Source organism: Mixophyes fleayi, chromosome 5 (genome assembly GCF_038048845.1).
Source record: "Mixophyes fleayi isolate aMixFle1 chromosome 5, aMixFle1.hap1, whole genome shotgun sequence".
In the NCBI taxonomy this organism is placed as follows: domain Eukaryota; kingdom Metazoa; phylum Chordata; class Amphibia; order Anura; family Limnodynastidae; genus Mixophyes; species Mixophyes fleayi.
Genome location: NC_134406.1, coordinates 28351145 through 28370673, shown reverse-complemented (window position 1 = coordinate 28370673; position 19529 = coordinate 28351145). Strand labels below are relative to the sequence as shown.

At 36.6% G+C, this 19529-nt stretch overlaps 1 protein-coding gene across 1 annotated transcript in view; it reads right to left on the bottom strand.

The window, feature by feature from the left end:
• Window positions 1-19529, bottom strand: part of MRC1 (mannose receptor C-type 1) — a 96999-nt gene that overhangs the window by 4689 nt on the left and 72781 nt on the right. Inside the window, exons 24-28 of the mRNA XM_075211918.1 lie at window positions 17325-17557; window positions 5679-5844; window positions 4267-4416; window positions 2846-2962; window positions 414-581 (exon numbers count right to left, since the gene is read on the bottom strand). Coding sequence (XP_075068019.1) covers window positions 414-581; window positions 2846-2962; window positions 4267-4416; window positions 5679-5844; window positions 17325-17557 — 834 coding nt within the window. The remainder of the gene's footprint in view (window positions 1-413; window positions 582-2845; window positions 2963-4266; window positions 4417-5678; window positions 5845-17324; window positions 17558-19529) is intronic.

The following is a 19529-nucleotide window of genomic DNA, read 5'->3' as shown; positions in this document are numbered from 1 at the left end:
GTCCATAGTACAGAAATGCAAATCCCCGCACATTTTGAAAACATAACTTTTGGTAGTTGGAGGGATGAAGTTGTGCCCACCCCCTCTTCATAGCTCTCTCATTGGTTTTTAAATTACTATTATACTTTTCTGCTTATATCTTATGGTTTGTGTCAAATAAAAAAAAAATCAATCAAACATATAATTCATATGTTTATCAATTATATGTTTTAAAATGATTAAAATTAAACAAAAAAAAGTAGCCTGAGGATATGTGATCTGTAATGTATCACAAGTGTAAATGTATTGGTTAAAAATGTTGGTGTTACCTTATTAAACCCCCACAGATCTTTTTACAAAGTTATTGTATCAATGTAAGAAGTTGGTACACATGTACATTACAAGGATATAGTGCTGAACCCACAGTTACTTACTTTTTAATTTTTTACATATATATCCTTTGTAAGAGGAGCAGTAAATGTTATTCCACGTTCCTTTCGTGGCATATAGTTCCACGCAGTCCTCATCTGACTGCTCAGAGGGTTCTCCAGTGTTCCAGTTAACAAAGTCCAAAGCTGTATTGTCAAACCAAAGCCACTTTCCTGGAAGAAAACACAGATATTACCTTATTTAATGGGTTTCTCCATTTTAGAACAACCTACCCATAGATAGGGCTCTCCGATGCAGTGTAGAGAGGCAGCACTCCTTTATAACTGTAACACTTTCATAATGGGATTCTTCACCTTATATTTCCCCTACCACACTCTGTTTTAGATGGAACCTTACTTTCATATTTGAGACCAGTGATAGTTGTCTGATAACCCTAATCCAGAGCTGACTTTACCAATTACATTGTTCCTGCATTCAGGCTTTAAGTTATTATGCGTCATTGGGTTCCGGAATTCTAGCTTCCCTTCCTTTATCAATATACAGGAGGCCCAGGGAAGCTAACATTCAGGAATCTAATGACACTAATGTTATAATGCCCTATCAAAGTATAATGAAGCGAGAGCCTGGGATATCCAGTATTCACTGTAAGCAGAGCAGTGTACAGGCAAAACCTGTGAAGAACCTCTGGTTTACCATTAAAAGATATGTATGACATCTCTCAAATATCTAAATGGGCAAAAAAGCAACCTGAAGTAAAATAACCATAAATATTGAAATACAAAAGGGCATTTTGATGTAGGCTACAGCATCAGGAAATAAGCACTGATAGATACTAGATTCTACATAGATAGAAATGTAACTATGAGGATTCAAAACACTAGCTTCAGGTGACAGCTGTCAGAAAACAATAATTGTGAGGATTCATAACACTGGCTCCAGATATCAGTTCACAATGACAGCTACAAACACCTTCTCTCAATTCCTGTATTCAGCACTCTGTTAAGAACAGCAATCTATCTAGTCACCTCACGTGGACTACTGCACAGCTTTCTTTACATTGCAAACAGCCCTTCAGTGGATAGGTCAAGTCAGTCATAACAATTCATCTCGCCTGTTTGTAGACTTTATAAAGTCCTTCAGTTCTACCAGACTTTTGCAGAAGCAAAGTTGTGCTTTTGGAATTCTTTGCCTGTACTTTGAAGAAGACCTGTTTTGTTTGACTGTACATCACGATTCTGCCTCCTCAAATCTCTGACCTCGGCTTCATCTCCCACTATTCTACCTTTTTACCTTCTCCAATCTCTACCTTTTATTCGCCCATCACTATTATGCTTTCTACAATCTTTTGACTTCAGCTTGTACCTCAGGACGAGGCTGATTGGCCGGACATGGTGTATCTCTGATAGTTACCCCAGCCAAGTGTTTCTTTACTTGGAGCTGCCAGCACCTTGACAGCAATAAAATATGTTTCTTTTCTGAAAGGGTTCAGTCTTTCTTTACTTTCTACTGATTCCAGGGTATGATGATACTCCTTTATCCCTGGATGTTTGGTGATTTTCATAATACGCTGGTAATCCAAGTATGCAGGTACTATGTAGGTGTATCTTTCCCTGGGAGTCTGACTTATACACCAGTCATATTCAAATTGTATTGCAGACATGTAGTGAATGTGGATAGTGCCACGGCCATAGAATCAGGTGGTGAATTCTGATATACTTTATGAATACATATGTGTATATATATATATATATATATATATATATATATATATATAGTGGCAGAAGAGGGGGGTGTATATATTGCAATACCGCCACTTATCCTACTGCCTTCATTGTAAAACTATCAAATTCCATTGCATTTTTCATACTGCTACTTCTAAATTTCCATGTCGACCACTGTGTATAAATAATTGTGGTTTTGCAATATTGGACTTTTTTATATAGAATTGTTTGGACTTTGATAACAAAATTTGATACATGGTTATATATCATAATCATCAACACCATTTATTTATATAGCCCCACTGATTCCGCAGCGCTGTACAGAGAACTCATTCACATCAGTCCCTGCCCCATTGGAGCTTACAGTCTAAATTCCCTAATATACACACAGACAGACAGAGAGTGAGAGACTAGGGTCAATTTTCGTAGCAGCCAATTAACCTACCAGTATGTTTTTGGAGTGTGGGAGGAAACCGGAGCACCTGGAGGAAACCCACGCAAACAGATGGAGAGCATACAAACTCCACACAGATAAGGCCATGGTCGGGAATTGAACTCATGACCCCAGCGCTGTGAAGCAGAAGTACTAACCACTTAGCCACCTAGTCGCCATATGTGAAATTTCCGATTTTGCAGTTTGAGCGCCCTGGTGGCAGGATTGGCTTATGCTATTTTGAGATGGGCAATATTAGATCCGCTGATATGTTACATTGAACCAACAATGTTTCAGAAAGACTATTGTACCTTCTACATACCTTCTACATTCCTGAAAAGTCCCACCCAAAATGTGCTCATTCTGTCGTTGAGTAACTCAAGATGGTGAAATATGAAGTCTGATTCAACCGAATCTTCAATTGACAATAAATTGGATCCTAAAAAAAAAAAATCACAAAATATTAGCACACAATAAATTTTCATGGTAAAAAAATCTTTCTTAAAGAGAAACTGCTCCCACCTCCCTCAAACGTCCCCCCATAGGAATCAAGGCTATTCTACATGACACAGATGAGAATACATAATATATTTTACTGCTTTATTACATTAGCCCAGACCAGGGAGCCTTATACTTGGCTTTTACCTAGAACACTTAAAGATTTTGTCATGGGAAATATTAATCTCAAAATGATTTAAATTTGGTTTTGCACATTTAGATAACTTTAACTTACTGGCTTGTACAAACCCTCCTACAACTTTTAATGAATACATTGCTTTTTCCTTCTAGCCTTCCACGTTTTTTCCCCAGGTCTTTATATAATCAGATGAACATTGATTTTGATTGTGATGGGATAGAAAGACAAACTGCTCTCTAGGTACATTTGTATCCATTGTAAATAGTACAGCAGAACTGCACCAAAACTCTCGCAACATAACTAAACAACTCTGCCTCATAATATAAATACATGGCTGAAGGAAGCCAATGTAGTTAGGTCATGTTGCAGGGTGGTGCGTGTATACCAGTAGATGAAAGTAATCAGAAGGTTGCACCTAGCTGAAAATGTAAAACAGTTTTACATTTTTATTAAAGATTAGAGTCATTTACTTTATATTGATGGTTGATACCCTTTGTTATTGCTCTGTAGTGCTGAGTTACAATTTATCTAAAAAGTGACAGGTCGTAGATGTCCTAATCTGATCTCTTCTTCTGTCCTGGTTCACCAATTCACTATATAGTTATTATTTCTCAATTTGGCATTACAGAGTAGTTTGGGTTGATCAATGGTAAGAATTCCCAAATAAATCCATTTTGATTACATGGTTGAAGAAAACAAAACATGAAAAATGAGACAAGGGGCATAACAGGGTAGCATGGTGGTAAGTGGTTAGCACTTCTGCCTCACAGCACTGGGGTCATGAGTTCAATTCCCGACCATGGCCTTATCTGTGTGGAGTTTGTATGTGCTCCCTGTGTTTGCGGGGTTTCCTCCTGGTACTCCGGTTTCCTCCCACACTCCAAAAACTTACTGATAGGTTAATTGGCTGCTATCAAAAAACAAATAAAAATAAAATTGACCTTAGCCTCTCACTCTCTCTCTCTGTGTGTGTTAGGAAATTTAGACTGTAAGCTCCAATGGGGCAGGGACTGATGTGAATGATTTCTCTGTACAGCGCTGCGGAATCAGTGGCGCTATATAAATAAATGATGATGATGATGATATCAGATATTGTTAGTGCTCACCGTGCCGAAGACATTCCATGGATGATTGAGCCCAGTTTCTGGAGTAAGATGATTCAATCAGATAGCAATGGCCACGGAAGGGTATCCAGGTCTTTGAAGTTGATTCTGGGCAATTTCCAGGCATTTGTGGAGGGTCGGTGGGAGCAACAACTGAAAGCATTAAATAAGTGAATATAATTTGTCATATATTGTCTTTACCAGAATTAATGCACATTTACTGTAATTTAAAATAAAATAATTAAATGTATGTTATGAACTTTAAATAAAGAAACATATGTCACACATATATTTTGTTTGTGAACACTAAGAGGCCCGTTTATGAATGGCTGCATTTCCCCCAATTAATTATCATTGCTTATCAAAACGATATCACTCAACCATTTATTAAAAAATCATTCAGGGGCCTCTGATAAGTGGCTGTCCCGGTGATGACCTTACTGTAGCATTAATGCTTGGATTTGACCTGGAGTCTTTAATGTGCAGAATTATTTGGGGTACTTAACAGAGGGGAGAGCACGGAGACTGCCAGGGAGGGATCCAAAGATCCCTTTCCTGCGATTCTCTCACTATAGGGCAAAATGGCTAACGCCATCTTCAGATGTCAATAACCATCGTAGTCGCTAGGCTTTTTGGAGCTTAAAAAATTGGCCCAGACTGCAGTTCCCATTCCCCATTGAGAATTAAGAGGACTGTGGTTTAATACGATACTTAGCCCAATGCAGGAGACATCTATGGTATCTCCTGCATCAGGCTCTTGTTAAATAGCTAGGATAATTATTAATGCCTAAACTATGCAGGGACAAAAAGTGTTTCGGCATGGTTTAAGGCTTAATAAATAGGCCCCTAAAGCTCTAGCATCAGGTTGGTCTAGTTCTGTGACATTTCTTACACTCTAATTGGCTACAGTATGTACGAGCCCCATGAGGCTTCCAATGCTCCCATTATTTACTGGGTGTTTTAGCTTTGTGACTGTACCAGTGCTCTGATTAGCTACAGGGTGCTCTAGTCCTGTGATGGTGGTAATGATTGAATCAGCTATCGGTATCTGGCCCTGCAAGAGTTCTAATTGTATGAGGAAAAAAGCTTTTACTATCGGAGCTCAAACATCAGTAACAGTTACCTGACAATACAAAACAATGGGTCCTGGCATTGTAGAGCAATGCATTTAAATGTTACATATAGCCACAGCTTATTTTTTATATGATGAGCATATACATAAATACTTCAGTGTAAGTTTAATTTCTAACAATTTTATAAGAAATCTAAGATAATCGTAAGCCAGAAAGGTGGCAGTATTTTATTTAAATGCATTTAAATTGGTTTTGATTGACTGTTTTCCAGTCTGTGTGGATACCAAGCAGTGTCCAATTGAATCTATGCATGAAATCGTATATGGATTATGGGCAACTTACCACTGGATTGCTTACAAATGGAAGCATAATTCTCATCACAAGACGATGTCTTCCACTGCCCGTCTGTATCCAAATAAACACAGGCGTTTCTCTTCTTTGGTTCCCCGGCAGCCCATTTGGTGTATCGAAGCTTCCAATTATCTATCCACCTGTACTGATTGTTCGTCTGAAACAACATTGGATACATGGAAATTGCATGAAATTGTATGAAAAATACATCTTCCCTGTTACAGTTGCTATAGCTAGAGATTATTCCCCAGTATAGGAAGTGTTAGGTGTCCTCTTACTAAACCGTAATAACAGTTTAAAAAAAATCAACTGTGATATCATTTAGTTTCTGTTTAATAAACCATGACACCCAGCAGATGCACAATGCCGAAACACTGTAGCACACTTGTAGAAATAAACTCATTGGGCCTGATTCATGCAGGGAAGTAAGGAAAAACAGTGAGTAAGTTTTCTCCTGGACGAAACCATGTTACAATGCAAGGGGTGCAAATTGTCTTATTATTTTGCACACAAGTTAAATACTTTCTGTTTTTTCATGTACCACACAAATACTTGATAGCTTATTTGTACACTGAAATTTAAAGTTGGTCTAGGTCATGCCCTTCCCAAACTATAAATCTGTTATCACATTTTAAATTTACCTCTCCCTCCAATGCAACATGGTTTTGCCAAGGTGCAAAATTACTATTTTTTTGCTTGACTTTCCTTAATGAATTAGGCCCATTATGTTTTAAATGGTAAGTTCCATTATTTCCTATGTAGGCTCGCCCTGCTGCTTTAGCAGTGTCAGCCCCAGGTAAAGAACAAACTTATTTCAATTCAAAAGCAGAACCAAATCTGTTATTACTATTTAAAAAAAACAAATCTATCAAAAAACAAATCTATCTAAGCAACACTATGGAAGCCACTGAGGGTTGCTTCAAGTGATTAGGGGTGGACCGTGCAATATTATTCAGCATGGATCTGGATAATTTTAGTACAGTGGAAAATGCAGCAACCAGCTCTCTCTGGACTGTGGAATACATAGAATTATGAAAAGAAGATCCCAGAATTAGCAATCTTGGTAAATGATCCAAAGTAGTTTCACAGCATGTTCCATTTTCTGAATGCTCACCAATCAGATAGCTGGGAACTGATTCAAAACTATTCCAGAAGTATTTGTTTGGTGGCTGGAGATTGCTTAAAAAAAGATCAAGGCTGTCCCACTTAGCCTTGTTAAATACGTTTTTTCAAGGGTAACGGATGCAGAAAGTGTGAGGTTACTTCATTCAACATATATACTAGTGTTTGTTTTCTATTTCATTTTACTTTCTTCGCTTTAATGGTCATAGCTATATAATTCCTGGGAGTAACATCCACTGTCACCTATAGAATTCTTGCTATAGTAACCCCATTCACCAAAGCCCAGGCTGACCAGGCAGGGTCCCTATAATCGTCAGCACAGGGCTGTAATTTATATATTTAGATTGAGCCCCATTGTTTGGCTCCTTCTATTTATTATGCAGTAATTATTCTCATAGCAACCAGCACAGGTTCTGCTGAGTTTTAGCCTAAAAATGACCAATAGTCTAGGCTGGCTAGAACAGAGAGCTGGTGTCAAAATGTTAGGTTGATGGGAGGAAGGAGAGGGGGAAGGAGGAAGGACAGGCTGCTGCCTTTTTTTGCATGTGTGTCTTACAAATATAAATAAGCATACAGCGAAACGCGCGTCGGCGTTCTGCTGGCTGTTACCTATTCCAATCTATACTTTAGGGGAATTTACGAATCTGTTTGCTCCATTAGATCCAAAGATAGTGGGAGCAACAGACAGACAGATAGCAAGACACGATTAATTTCTTTATTAGATTTATGCATGAGCATTTGCAGCATCTACTCCAATAAACCCATAGCTAGATGGAGCAAAAGATAGGCAGATAACAATATACAATATATTTACTTATTAGGTTTATGTGTCATTGTTAGCCAGTACTGGTGATTGCTTTATCTGAGACCTGCTTTGCATACTAACATTATTATTTAGCAAATTGCTTAACTCTTGCTTCAGTGTATTCCCAAGGACTTAATTAACTATATGGTTATGGTTCACCCGGCGGATTTTAAAGCACACAGTTGTTTTTAAGGTTCATTTATCTTTACATTTCGCTGAAACCAACAGTTAATAAAGGTTAAGTTTTATGTATGAGTTTCAACAATTTCTCTAGAATATTATAATTACTCAGAGCATTGGTGCATCCTTTATATTCTTTTTTGGTTGCTTCAACATTTATCAATATGGCTGCACTCTCTATATCATGGTTTGTAGAAATGAACCATGATATAGTTATTGATGAGAATAAGCTCTGCATCATTGGTGCGATAGAATCAGGTTTTTCCATCCCTCTTCTTTTTCTTTTTCCCGGTAGATATACATTAAATATAAATATACCCAGTCTTTCTAACTTAATTTTTATAATTTCATCTTCATCTTGAGCTGGTCCTGCTGTAGCAGCCAGACAATCCTATAGCAGTGTTCAAAGAGCCATCATTGCAAGCCTTTTCTCTTGGTAACAATGCTTATTGTAATCCCTGCTCATTGCAGCTCATTACAGTACAACTTTTATAACCTATTTTTTAATTGAAACTACTCCTGCTATAGCATCGGGACCAATATACAGCATTATTCACAGAGGTATCTTTGAAACACTTTTCACTAAGCAACGGTGCTTATCCCCACTCATTATAATAAGAGCCAAGGAAAAGAGAGTATGTGTAGAGGCACTCCGGGGTGTTTTTATTAAAATAACTTGTTTTTATTGATATGCATTAAAAGATATCAGTACAACTTGCGAAAGTATAAAAACAGTGCTGAGTGAAAAATAAAATGCAGATTTGAACTGCAAAATCGCTGTGTTCTCATGTCATAATACAAAATATAATTGGCATAATATTGTTATTTGTATATTGATATTTTAATTATTGTGCTGATTACATAACACCTTATTGGCTCATTAGCTAATAATATTAGGATATATTAATGCCTAATAGCTCAATATCTCTGTGTAGAATGTCAGGCAGTGATAAAACTGAAACAATGTCAATTAGTATTATTGACACACATCTATACCACTCCTATAGCTAATGAGTCCAAATTAAGGTGTAGTATTGTCAGATAGTTAATTGTGATAATGATCCTATCTAGGATCCTCCAATATCACTGTATCACTGAAGTACAGATAGCGTGATTAGTTAGCATGTAATACTGCCATCAAACAGCTGACCATTATCTCTTGAGGTCAGCATAATAAGGCTGTATCGATATAATACAATTCTATTGGTAATGTTATCAGGTAGCTAACCGTAGATGTCTGTGAAAGGTATCTGAGTGATATCTGAGGATCAATGACTAACGTATCTGAGTGACATCTGAGGATCAATGACTAACGTGATACAACTGCTAAGCTGCCTATTCTGGCTAAGTCTGTTTGCAGTAAGACTATCTGGCTAAATAAAGATAGTTTTCTAATCAGCAGGGCATGAGAAACACAGTGAACGCCGACGCGCGTTTCGCATGTGTGCTTTTTCAAGGCAAGACGAGCTACAGCTATCATTGGCTATTTAAGCTGTGTACAGACCATCCCCTTGTTTGCGTCATAGCACAAGATCCAATCATGTGGTCCACATCGCGGAGATGATGGACAGTTAGAACTGCCTATCGTTGGTCTAATCCAAGATGTTCTGGATTCTTATTGGTATTTACAGTGAAAAGCGGGAAAGGTTTATTTAAACTGTACAGCGGAGATATCGTATTGTTTTATGGTGTCTGTTGACATAGCTGAATTGATACCATTAGTTCTAAGGATATTAATAGCGTTGTATTATAATTACCAATTACAAAATGCCCATTGTTAGAGATAGATATAAATTTATCACAACTACGACTATAAATAGACCTTTATTTGGAAGTAGAGCCTGTGATATCATCTGTGTAAGTATCTATTATACAGTATTATATTAGTACAGATATTGTCCTAAGTTATATATTACTTATGATACATGTATAAAGAAAATAAATTATTTTTATATGATTTGTTTATATGATACCTGAAGCAAATAATATTGTTCTATATTTAATTAGTAAATTATCATATTTTATATCTACTGGTCTTGTGTTAATATGGTAATAGGTATATTATGATACATGTGTGAGGGGTATAAGTTTTTCTTGTGTACATTATTTATGGGATCCCTTAAGAAGATAGTAATATACAATATTTACTTAATAGGTTGCCTATTTGATATCTACTATTATTGTGTCAATATGGTAATAAACATATTGAGTGTGATTGTTAATTCTAATCATCATTAAGAGTGATATTACTTAAATAAAAGTATCACAGTATTCCGAGTGATTAAAAGGTGTACTCAGGTGAGGGAATAGTGCATTGCAATGCAGGGTACAGAGTTATTAATAAAAATGTGTCAGACCATCATTCATGTGACATATCACATGGTTAGATGGATAAAAATAAAATTAAAATTGTGTCAGACCATCATTCATGTGGTGTATCACATGATTGGATGGATAAAGATACATAAATTCTCGTGTACAGGTATAGCTGTTAACATGGTGAGAAGGGAAAAGAGGGGGAGGGGGGACGACAAAGTGAGAAAGAAAGGGAGAAATATTGGCAAAAGGGTTTATTGTATCACATTAGTACATGTTTGTATTTGTATATTTGTGCTATTGGTAATAGCATAATAACGTATTAAATTTGAACATATTTATTAGAGAAAGGCCAGATAACTATTATAATCATTTAGGCCTTCTGGTATCATACTTCCCATAATGAAAATTTTTTTAGTTTCTCTTCTCAGGAGTTCCCCTTGTAGGTCTCCTCCACGAATCCCCATATGTACTTGTTCCATAATATAGGCTTTCACATATTTTGGGTTGCTATTATGAAATAATAAAAAGTGTTTTGCAACCGATGTTATTTTTTTGTTGTTATTTCGATCCCTCTCCGCATTTCTGATGTTTCCCACATGTTCTAGGAGTCTTTTTTTAAAAGGACGACTGGTCATTCCAATATATTTTTTGGAACAGGGACATGTTAGACAGTATATTATTCCTGAAGAATTACAGTTCAAGAAATCATCAATTTTCCAGATCTTATTGTATTTATCCTTATATTCTTTTGTCATAACTGTATATTGACATGCTTTACATGACCCACATGGGTAGAAGCCCTCAGTTTTGTTCCTTTTCAGTATATTTTTTTGAAAATGGCTATGGACAAGTCGATCATTTAAATTCTTGGATCGCCTCCAACTAACTGAGATTCTTTTACCTAGTGTGTTTTTCAAATCTTGGTCTAAAAGAAGGATATGCCAGTGATGTTGAAATATATTGATAAGTTCCTTCCATTCATTACAGAAGGTGCCGATCATCCTGACCTTAGATGATTTGCTGTCATATTTTTGGTTATTAGAGGAATAAATCAAAGAGTTTCTATCTTTTTTTGCGACAAATTTTTGAGCATCTCTAATCGTTCTTCTCCCATATCCCCTATTTTTAAATCTCATGATGAGTTCTTCCGACCTTTTTGCAAGAGTTTGTTTGTCAGAGCAATTTCGTTTCATCCGTAGTAGTTCCCCTTTGGGTATGCCTTTAATTACTGCTGGATGGTGTGCACTTGAACAGTGCAAAACGCTGTTAGTAGCGGTCAGTTTTCTGTATATATCCGTATCTAGGGTACCATTGATATTTTTGTAGATTGTTAAATCTAAGAAATTAATCCTTTCAAGATCAATTTCCGAGGTTAGTCTTAGATTCAAATCATTGCTGTTTAAAATGATAGTAAATTCATTAAACAGAGGTATGTCCCCATCCCACAGGATCAGAATGTCATCAATGTATCTGAGCCAAAGTAGGATATGTTTGGTATATTTGTCATTGGTTTCACAGAAAACTACCTCCTTCTCCCACCAGCCGAGAAATAAGTTGGCATAAGTCGGAGCACAGCATGTCCCCATAGCGGTACCTCTAATTTGGAGGTAGAATCTTTCATCAAATAAGAAGAAATTTTTTGTTAGAATAAATTGTAAAAGGGTAATAATGAGTTCATTTCGATCAGAGTTGATATCCATTTCTAGATAATATTGTACCGCCTTTATTCCATCTTTATGATTTATATTTGTGTATAGGGATTCTACATCGTATGATGCTAAGTAGACATCCTTATTTATTGTAATTTCTTGTATTTTAGATAAGACATCCAGAGTATCCCTCACATATGATTGTAAACTGGAAACATACGGGCGTAAAAATTGATCTATGTATTTACTAGCTTTTTCAGTCAATCCCCCTATACCCGAGATAATTGGTCTTCCCGGGGGATTTTTTTCATTCTTGTGTATTTTTGGGAGTATATACATTGTTGGTATTTTTGGATTCTCTACCATCAGATAATCATAATCTTGTTTGGTTATTACTCTGTTGTCAAATGCTTTTGTGATTATAGATTTGTAAATGTTTAAGAAATTGGCGGTAGGATTGAATATTAGACGTTTATAGCAGGTTGTATTGCTTAACTGTCGATTAATTTCTGCTATGTATTTGTCTTTTGCCCATAAAACAATATTGCCCCCTTTATCTGAGGGTTTAATTTCAACATCTGTCCAGCTTTCTATTTCTTTTAATACTTGGATCTCTCTCTTGTTTAGATTTCCGTTAACCAGTTGGTGTCTTTGTATTTTTTCATACAATTTATCTAGGTCCCTAGATACTAGGTCTGTAAAGGTTTTTACTTGTGGGCACATAGCAATATCAGGTAGGAAAGATGACCTTTTTTTAAGAGTAGATTTTATTTGTACTTGTGTTTGTATATTTGTCAATCTATCTTCTGATTGTGAGTCCTGTAATTCTTCTAATATTTCTAAAGCTGTAATATCATCAGTGGTGTTCAGTAGGGCCGAGGTTGATGTAGCTTGAGGGCTATTTCCATCATCTTCCTTTATACTTCCATCATGTCTTTTATTTGTTTCATAAAATTTTTTAAGAAGAAGTTTTCTAGAAAAGAGAGCTAAATCTTTCTCCCATTCAAATCTGTCCATTGGTCTAGATGGGGAAAAGGATAAACCTTTCGTCAGTAGGTTAATATGCTCAGGTTTTAGATTTTTATCTGAGAGATTATAACCAATAAACTGACCGCTACTAACAGCGTTTTGCACTGTTCAAGTGCACACCATCCAGCAGTAATTAAAGGCATACCCAAAGGGGAACTACTACGGATGAAACGAAATTGCTCTGACAAACAAACTCTTGCAAAAAGGTCGGAAGAACTCATCATGAGATTTAAAAATAGGGGATATGGGAGAAGAACGATTAGAGATGCTCAAAAATTTGTCGCAAAAAAAGATAGAAACTCTTTGATTTATTCCTCTAATAACCAAAAATATGACAGCAAATCATCTAAGGTCAGGATGATCGGCACCTTCTGTAATGAATGGAAGGAACTTATCAATATATTTCAACATCACTGGCATATCCTTCTTTTAGACCAAGATTTGAAAAACACACTAGGTAAAAGAATCTCAGTTAGTTGGAGGCGATCCAAGAATTTAAATGATCGACTTGTCCATAGCCATTTTCAAAAAAATATACTGAAAAGGAACAAAACTGAGGGCTTCTACCCATGTGGGTCATGTAAAGCATGTCAATATACAGTTATGACAAAAGAATATAAGGATAAATACAATAAGATCTGGAAAATTGATGATTTCTTGAACTGTAATTCTTCAGGAATAATATACTGTCTAACATGTCCCTGTTCCAAAAAATATATTGGAATGACCAGTCGTCCTTTTAAAAAAAGACTCCTAGAACATGTGGGAAACATCAGAAATGCGGAGAGGGATCGAAATAACAACAAAAAAATAACATCGGTTGCAAAACACTTTTTATTATTTCATAATAGCAACCCAAAATATGTGAAAGCCTATATTATGGAACAAGTACATATGGGGATTCGTGGAGGAGACCTACAAGGGGAACTCCTGAGAAGAGAAACTAAAAAAAATTTCATTATGGGAAGTATGATACCAGAAGGCCTAAATGATTATAATAGTTATCTGGCCTTTCTCTAATAAATATGTTCAAATTTAATACGTTATTATGCTATTACCAATAGCACAAATATACAAATACAAACATGTACTAATGTGATACAATAAACCCTTTTGCCAATATTTCTCCCTTTCTTTCTCACTTTGTCGTCCCCCCTCCCCCTCTTTTCCCTTCTCACCATGTTAACAGCTATACCTGTACACGAGAATTTATGTATCTTTATCCATCCAATCATGTGATACACCACATGAATGATGGTCTGACACAATTTTAATTTTATTTTTATCCATCTAACCATGTGATATGTCACATGAATGATGGTCTGACACATTTTTATTAATAACTCTGTACCCTGCATTGCAATGCACTATTCCCTCACCTGAGTACACCTTTTAATCACTCGGAATACTGTGATACTTTTATTTAAGTAATATCACTCTTAATGATGATTAGAATTAACAATCACACTCAATATGTTTATTACCATATTGACACAATAATAGTAGATATCAAATAGGCAACCTATTAAGTAAATATTGTATATTACTATCTTCTTAAGGGATCCCATAAATAATGTACACAAGAAAAACTTATACCCCTCACACATGTATCATAATATACCTATTACCATATTAACACAAGACCAGTAGATATAAAATATGATAATTTACTAATTAAATATAGAACAATATTATTTGCTTCAGGTATCATATAAACAAATCATATAAAAATAATTTATTTTCTTTATACATGTATCATAAGTAATATATAACTTAGGACAATATCTGTACTAATATAATACTGTATAATAGATACTTACACAGATGATATCACAGGCTCTACTTCCAAATAAAGGTCTATTTATAGTCGTAGTTGTGATAAATTTATATCTATCTCTAACAATGGGCATTTTGTAATTGGTAATTATAATACAACGCTATTAATATCCTTAGAACTAATGGTATCAATTCAGCTATGTCAACAGACACCATAAAACAATACGATATCTCCGCTGTACAGTTTAAATAAACCTTTCCCGCTTTTCACTGTAAATACCAATAAGAATCCAGAACATCTTGGATTAGACCAACGATAGGCAGTTCTAACTGTCCATCATCTCCGCGATGTGGACCACATGATTGGATCTTGTGCTATGACGCAAACAAGGGGATGGTCTGTACACAGCTTAAATAGCCAATGATAGCTGTAGCTCGTCTTGCCTTGAAAAAGCACACATGCGAAACGCGCGTCGGCGTTCGCTGTGTTTCTCATGCCCTGCTGATTAGAAAACTATCTTTATTTAGCCAGATAGTCTTACTGCAAACAGACTTAGCCAGAATAGGCAGCTTAGCAGTTGTATCACGTTAGTCATTGATCCTCAGATGTCACTCAGATACGTTAGTCATTGATCCTCAGATATCACTCAGATACCTTTCACAGACATCTACGGTTAGCTACCTGATAACATTACCAATAGAATTGTATTATATCGATACAGCCTTATTATGCTGACCTCAAGAGATAATGGTCAGCTGTTTGATGGCAGTATTACATGCTAACTAATCACGCTATCTGTACTTCAGTGATACAGTGATATTGGAGGATCCTAGATAGGATCATTATCACAATTAACTATCTGACAATACTACACCTTAATTTGGACTCATTAGCTATAGGAGTGGTATAGATGTGTGTCAATAATACTAATTGACATTGTTTCAGTTTTATCACTGCCTGACATTCTACACAGAGATATTGAGCTATTAGGCATTAATATATCCTAATATTATTAGCTAATGAGCCAATAAGGTGTTATGTAATCAGCACAATAATTAAAATATCAATATACAAATAACAATATTATGCCAATTATATTTTGTATTATGACATGAGAACACAGCGATTTTGCAGTTCAAATCTGCATTTTATTTTTCACTCAGCACTGTTTTTATACCTTCGCAAGTTGTACTGATATCTTTTAATGCATATCAATAAAAACAAGTTATTTTAATAAAAACACCCCGGAGTGCCTCTACACATACTCTCTTTTCCTTGGCTCTTATTCTAATAAATAAGTATAAGGGAGCACCCTCCAGTTATAACATCTTAATATATTAATAATAATCTGGAGTAAAAACATTGGGGTTAAGTACCTAGTGTACTATTTTTTCATTTAGTGCGGTTACCCTCCTTTCTATTACCCCACTCATTATAGCTGCTGCAGTACATATCAGAGCCTAAACTTGGTGTACTTCTGCAGATAACAATTTTTCAGTCTTTTATAAACACTTTGGACATGCCCCCTTTCAACTCTAAATCTGACAAACACCTTTTAAATTCACCCACTCTGCAATGAATCATGGTTTTGCTAAGGTGCAAATCTGCTCCCTTTATGTCCTAACTGTTGATGAGTCCAAGATAGCTAATGGTGTTTCCTTCTGGTCTATGCATGTGTACAAATACTGCCACAAGTAACTGGTTGAGTAGTGGTGTGGTAAACTTTGTTAATTTTGAGCATCCTCAAACAATGTTATAAGGATACATGTTATATAAGGCAATATTTCTTAAAACAAATCAAAACATGCTGTAGAAGAACTTTAGAGCTCATGAACTTAATAACGAAGCAGACAAACCCGACACTGCATACCAGACACGATCACACCAATTGTGTGTTCCCCGACAGGCTCTTGACAGCAACTGCTTATAATATCCACTTGAAAGGATTCCGATGAATGAACATGCCGGGCACATACAATGACGTCACTTTCATGAGCGACTGTATTAATGTTGGTGTAAGATGTTAATTTAATGAGGCGCCGGGTCGACAATATACAAGCCTATGCAAACCACATTGTAGAGCTGCCGCCTTCTTAAATTAACACATTAACACCAACATTAATACAGTCACTCATGAAAGTGACGTCATTGTATGCGCCCGGCATGTTCATTCATCGGAATCCTTTTAAGTGGATATTACAAGCAGTCGCTGTCAACAGCCTCATAGGCAAACCGGGGGGAGGGGGTTTTCCTAGTGTCTGGAAACCCCCCTCCAATCCTGGGGCACTGTATAATTGAGGTGGTCGGACCCTGCCCCCGCTTCACATGACTCTGCTTGAAAAGGGAGAGCTGCGTGTACCTAACAGTAGTGCACGCAGCATTGCCTAAGGAGTTTGATTATTTATGTGTGTGTCAAAACAGAATTAAAGTTTTGTAATGACGTTGTCAGTCCTCCACTACAATTATCATCTTTCTTTAAACTACTAGAATCTGTCTCTGAATCACTGAATTTAAATGCTAAAAGTTATTAATTTTCAGAACAAATGTCTAGCACGATCTATATGTAACTTTCAAAGCCAGCAAATTTTCATTTACCTTTTGTTTTTCTAGGGTATTCCCATCGTGTGTGGGCTACTGTCAAATTCTAATCACAGTACAGGAAAAAAATCTATTCTTTTGTAATCCAAAATGAATTTATGTGTATTGTTATTTCTATAATAATCTGCACTTGTGACAAGACAAATCTCTATACAAACCATGTTGCTATTCAGGCCAATCCAAAAAGGCTCTTTAAGTTTAAGTAAGTGAATCTTTAGAAAGGATGTGGTGTACTCGTCTAAGATGCTGGCTAGCTCAGAGTCTGAGGACTTGCACAACCGTCGTGCCTCATCCCACTTCATCTTGGTTTTAACAATCTTGTAGCTGGAGTCACCGTAATGATAAAAGTTCACGGGTGGGACAGTCGTTGGGGCAGGTGGTAGTGTGGGGTCTAAAAAGCAAAATAAAACAAGCAACTCAGTAGAGATCAAAAACAGCAGCAAACTTCCAACTTCCCTTATACCATCATAGGCTTAAGAATAATATTGTTGCATGCAATGTTTTTATTTTATATAGTGTTTATTTTTTTGTTTTGAAATATGGTCTTATTGAATAGCCCATTATGTGTGACCTAAACATGCTGGTTCCAGCCATCAGATCTCTTTTTGTATGGTCATCTTAAGTTGTCCAGTTTTTACCCCATAACATGGGAAAAGGTGAGTGTGTTCAGCCCTGGATATGTAGCTGTTTATTACAGAGCTAAATAATATAGGTGAAATAACATATATATTTTTTTTAAAGGCAGCCTTTAGTGCAAGTGATGTAAAAGTCTATATATATACCCTTCTGCCCAATGTATTTAGAAGCAATATCACAGTCACTGAAGACAAAACACAGATCCTAGGAACACAAAATTCTATTTTGTTGGATGTGTTCCTAGACTTCCTGATTTGTTTCCTCTGCACACTGGCATGAATGGGGGGGACATTCCACGTACATGCTCCTGGTTTCTTTATGGTCTATTTAATGGGAACTAAAATATGTATATGTAAAAAAGAATATTATATATAATGATAATTCAACACATACAAGTAAGCAACTTAAATTATATTGTTAAAAAAAAACATGTTTTTAATGCCCCTGCTTTCCTCGGCTTTTTAATAATGTTCTCTGTTAAGTTTGTTGCTAAAATTAGATGTAACACAGATTTAGACTAAGCACTGTTTATTGGACTCTGTCCCGTAGTTTGTGAGTTCAGGTCTGTTTTAATATTGGGATTGGAGGATTTAAATGCCATCTCCGATGCCTGTACGAGGCTCGAGTAGGCTCGAATAGGATCCCATGTATCTTATGCTGACTGGGAAGGGGAGTCAAGTAAAGTGTCTGGGTCTAGTTTAAGATCAAGCCCATCAGGATAGACCTGAGTTTACATATACCCCATTCACACTGCCTAAAAGAGATTTTGCTGAGGCGAGCCCCGAAGTTCGGGTCTTGGCTTAGTATGAATGGGTCCCAGGGCATCTCCCCAGGTCGGATGACCCGGGAATTAGACCCGGGTCTTTTGCAGGGTTATTCCCGGGTCTAACCCGGGTAGCTGCCAGTGTGAATGGGTCTTTGCCATGGAAAACCGGGTAGACCCATGTTCAGTGTGAAGACGGTCTACACGGGTGTTTGCCTGAGTGTCCTGCACTGTCATCATCATCATCATCATCATTTATTTATATAGCGCCACTGATTCCGCAACACTGTACAGAGAACTCACTCACATCAGTCCCTGCCCCATTGGAGCTTACAGTCTAAATTCCCTAACATACACACAGACAGAGAGAGAGAGAGAGACAGAGACAGAGACTAGGGTCAATTATGATAGTAGCCAATTACCCTTCCAGTATGTTTTTGGAGTTTGGGAGGAAACCCACACCCACACTATTTGGCTTGCACCCAGCAGCTCAGATTTCCAAAAAGGTGTGCAGTGCCCCCTTTCCTGAGTTGCCAGGTCTGACTCATATGTTGTGTGTCAAAAAATGTTTTATTCAGTCAAAGGCTATAGGGAACATTAAGGACAACTGGTACAGAGGACACCAGGCAAGAAAGGTGCTGTGGTCCATAGGAACCAATCCGATTTGAAATGTAATTTTTGTAGTGCGGTTTAGAAAATGAAAGCAAATATCTGATGATTTGCTAGGTGTTACAGAACTATTTTTACAGTTACCAAAGCAACAGATTCCATAAATGTCCCCAATTCCTTTAGATACAAACCCACCCAGGTTTCCCATATCTATATTAACTAGATGAGAGTTGTCTAAATGGGGGCAGGCAGCATATATCCAGCCAATCTGAAGCCCCCCCCTTTTCTCCAAAAGGTTTATACACTGTGCTAAATGGCCTCAGTTTTGGCATAGTATCCGCCCTGTGATCGCATA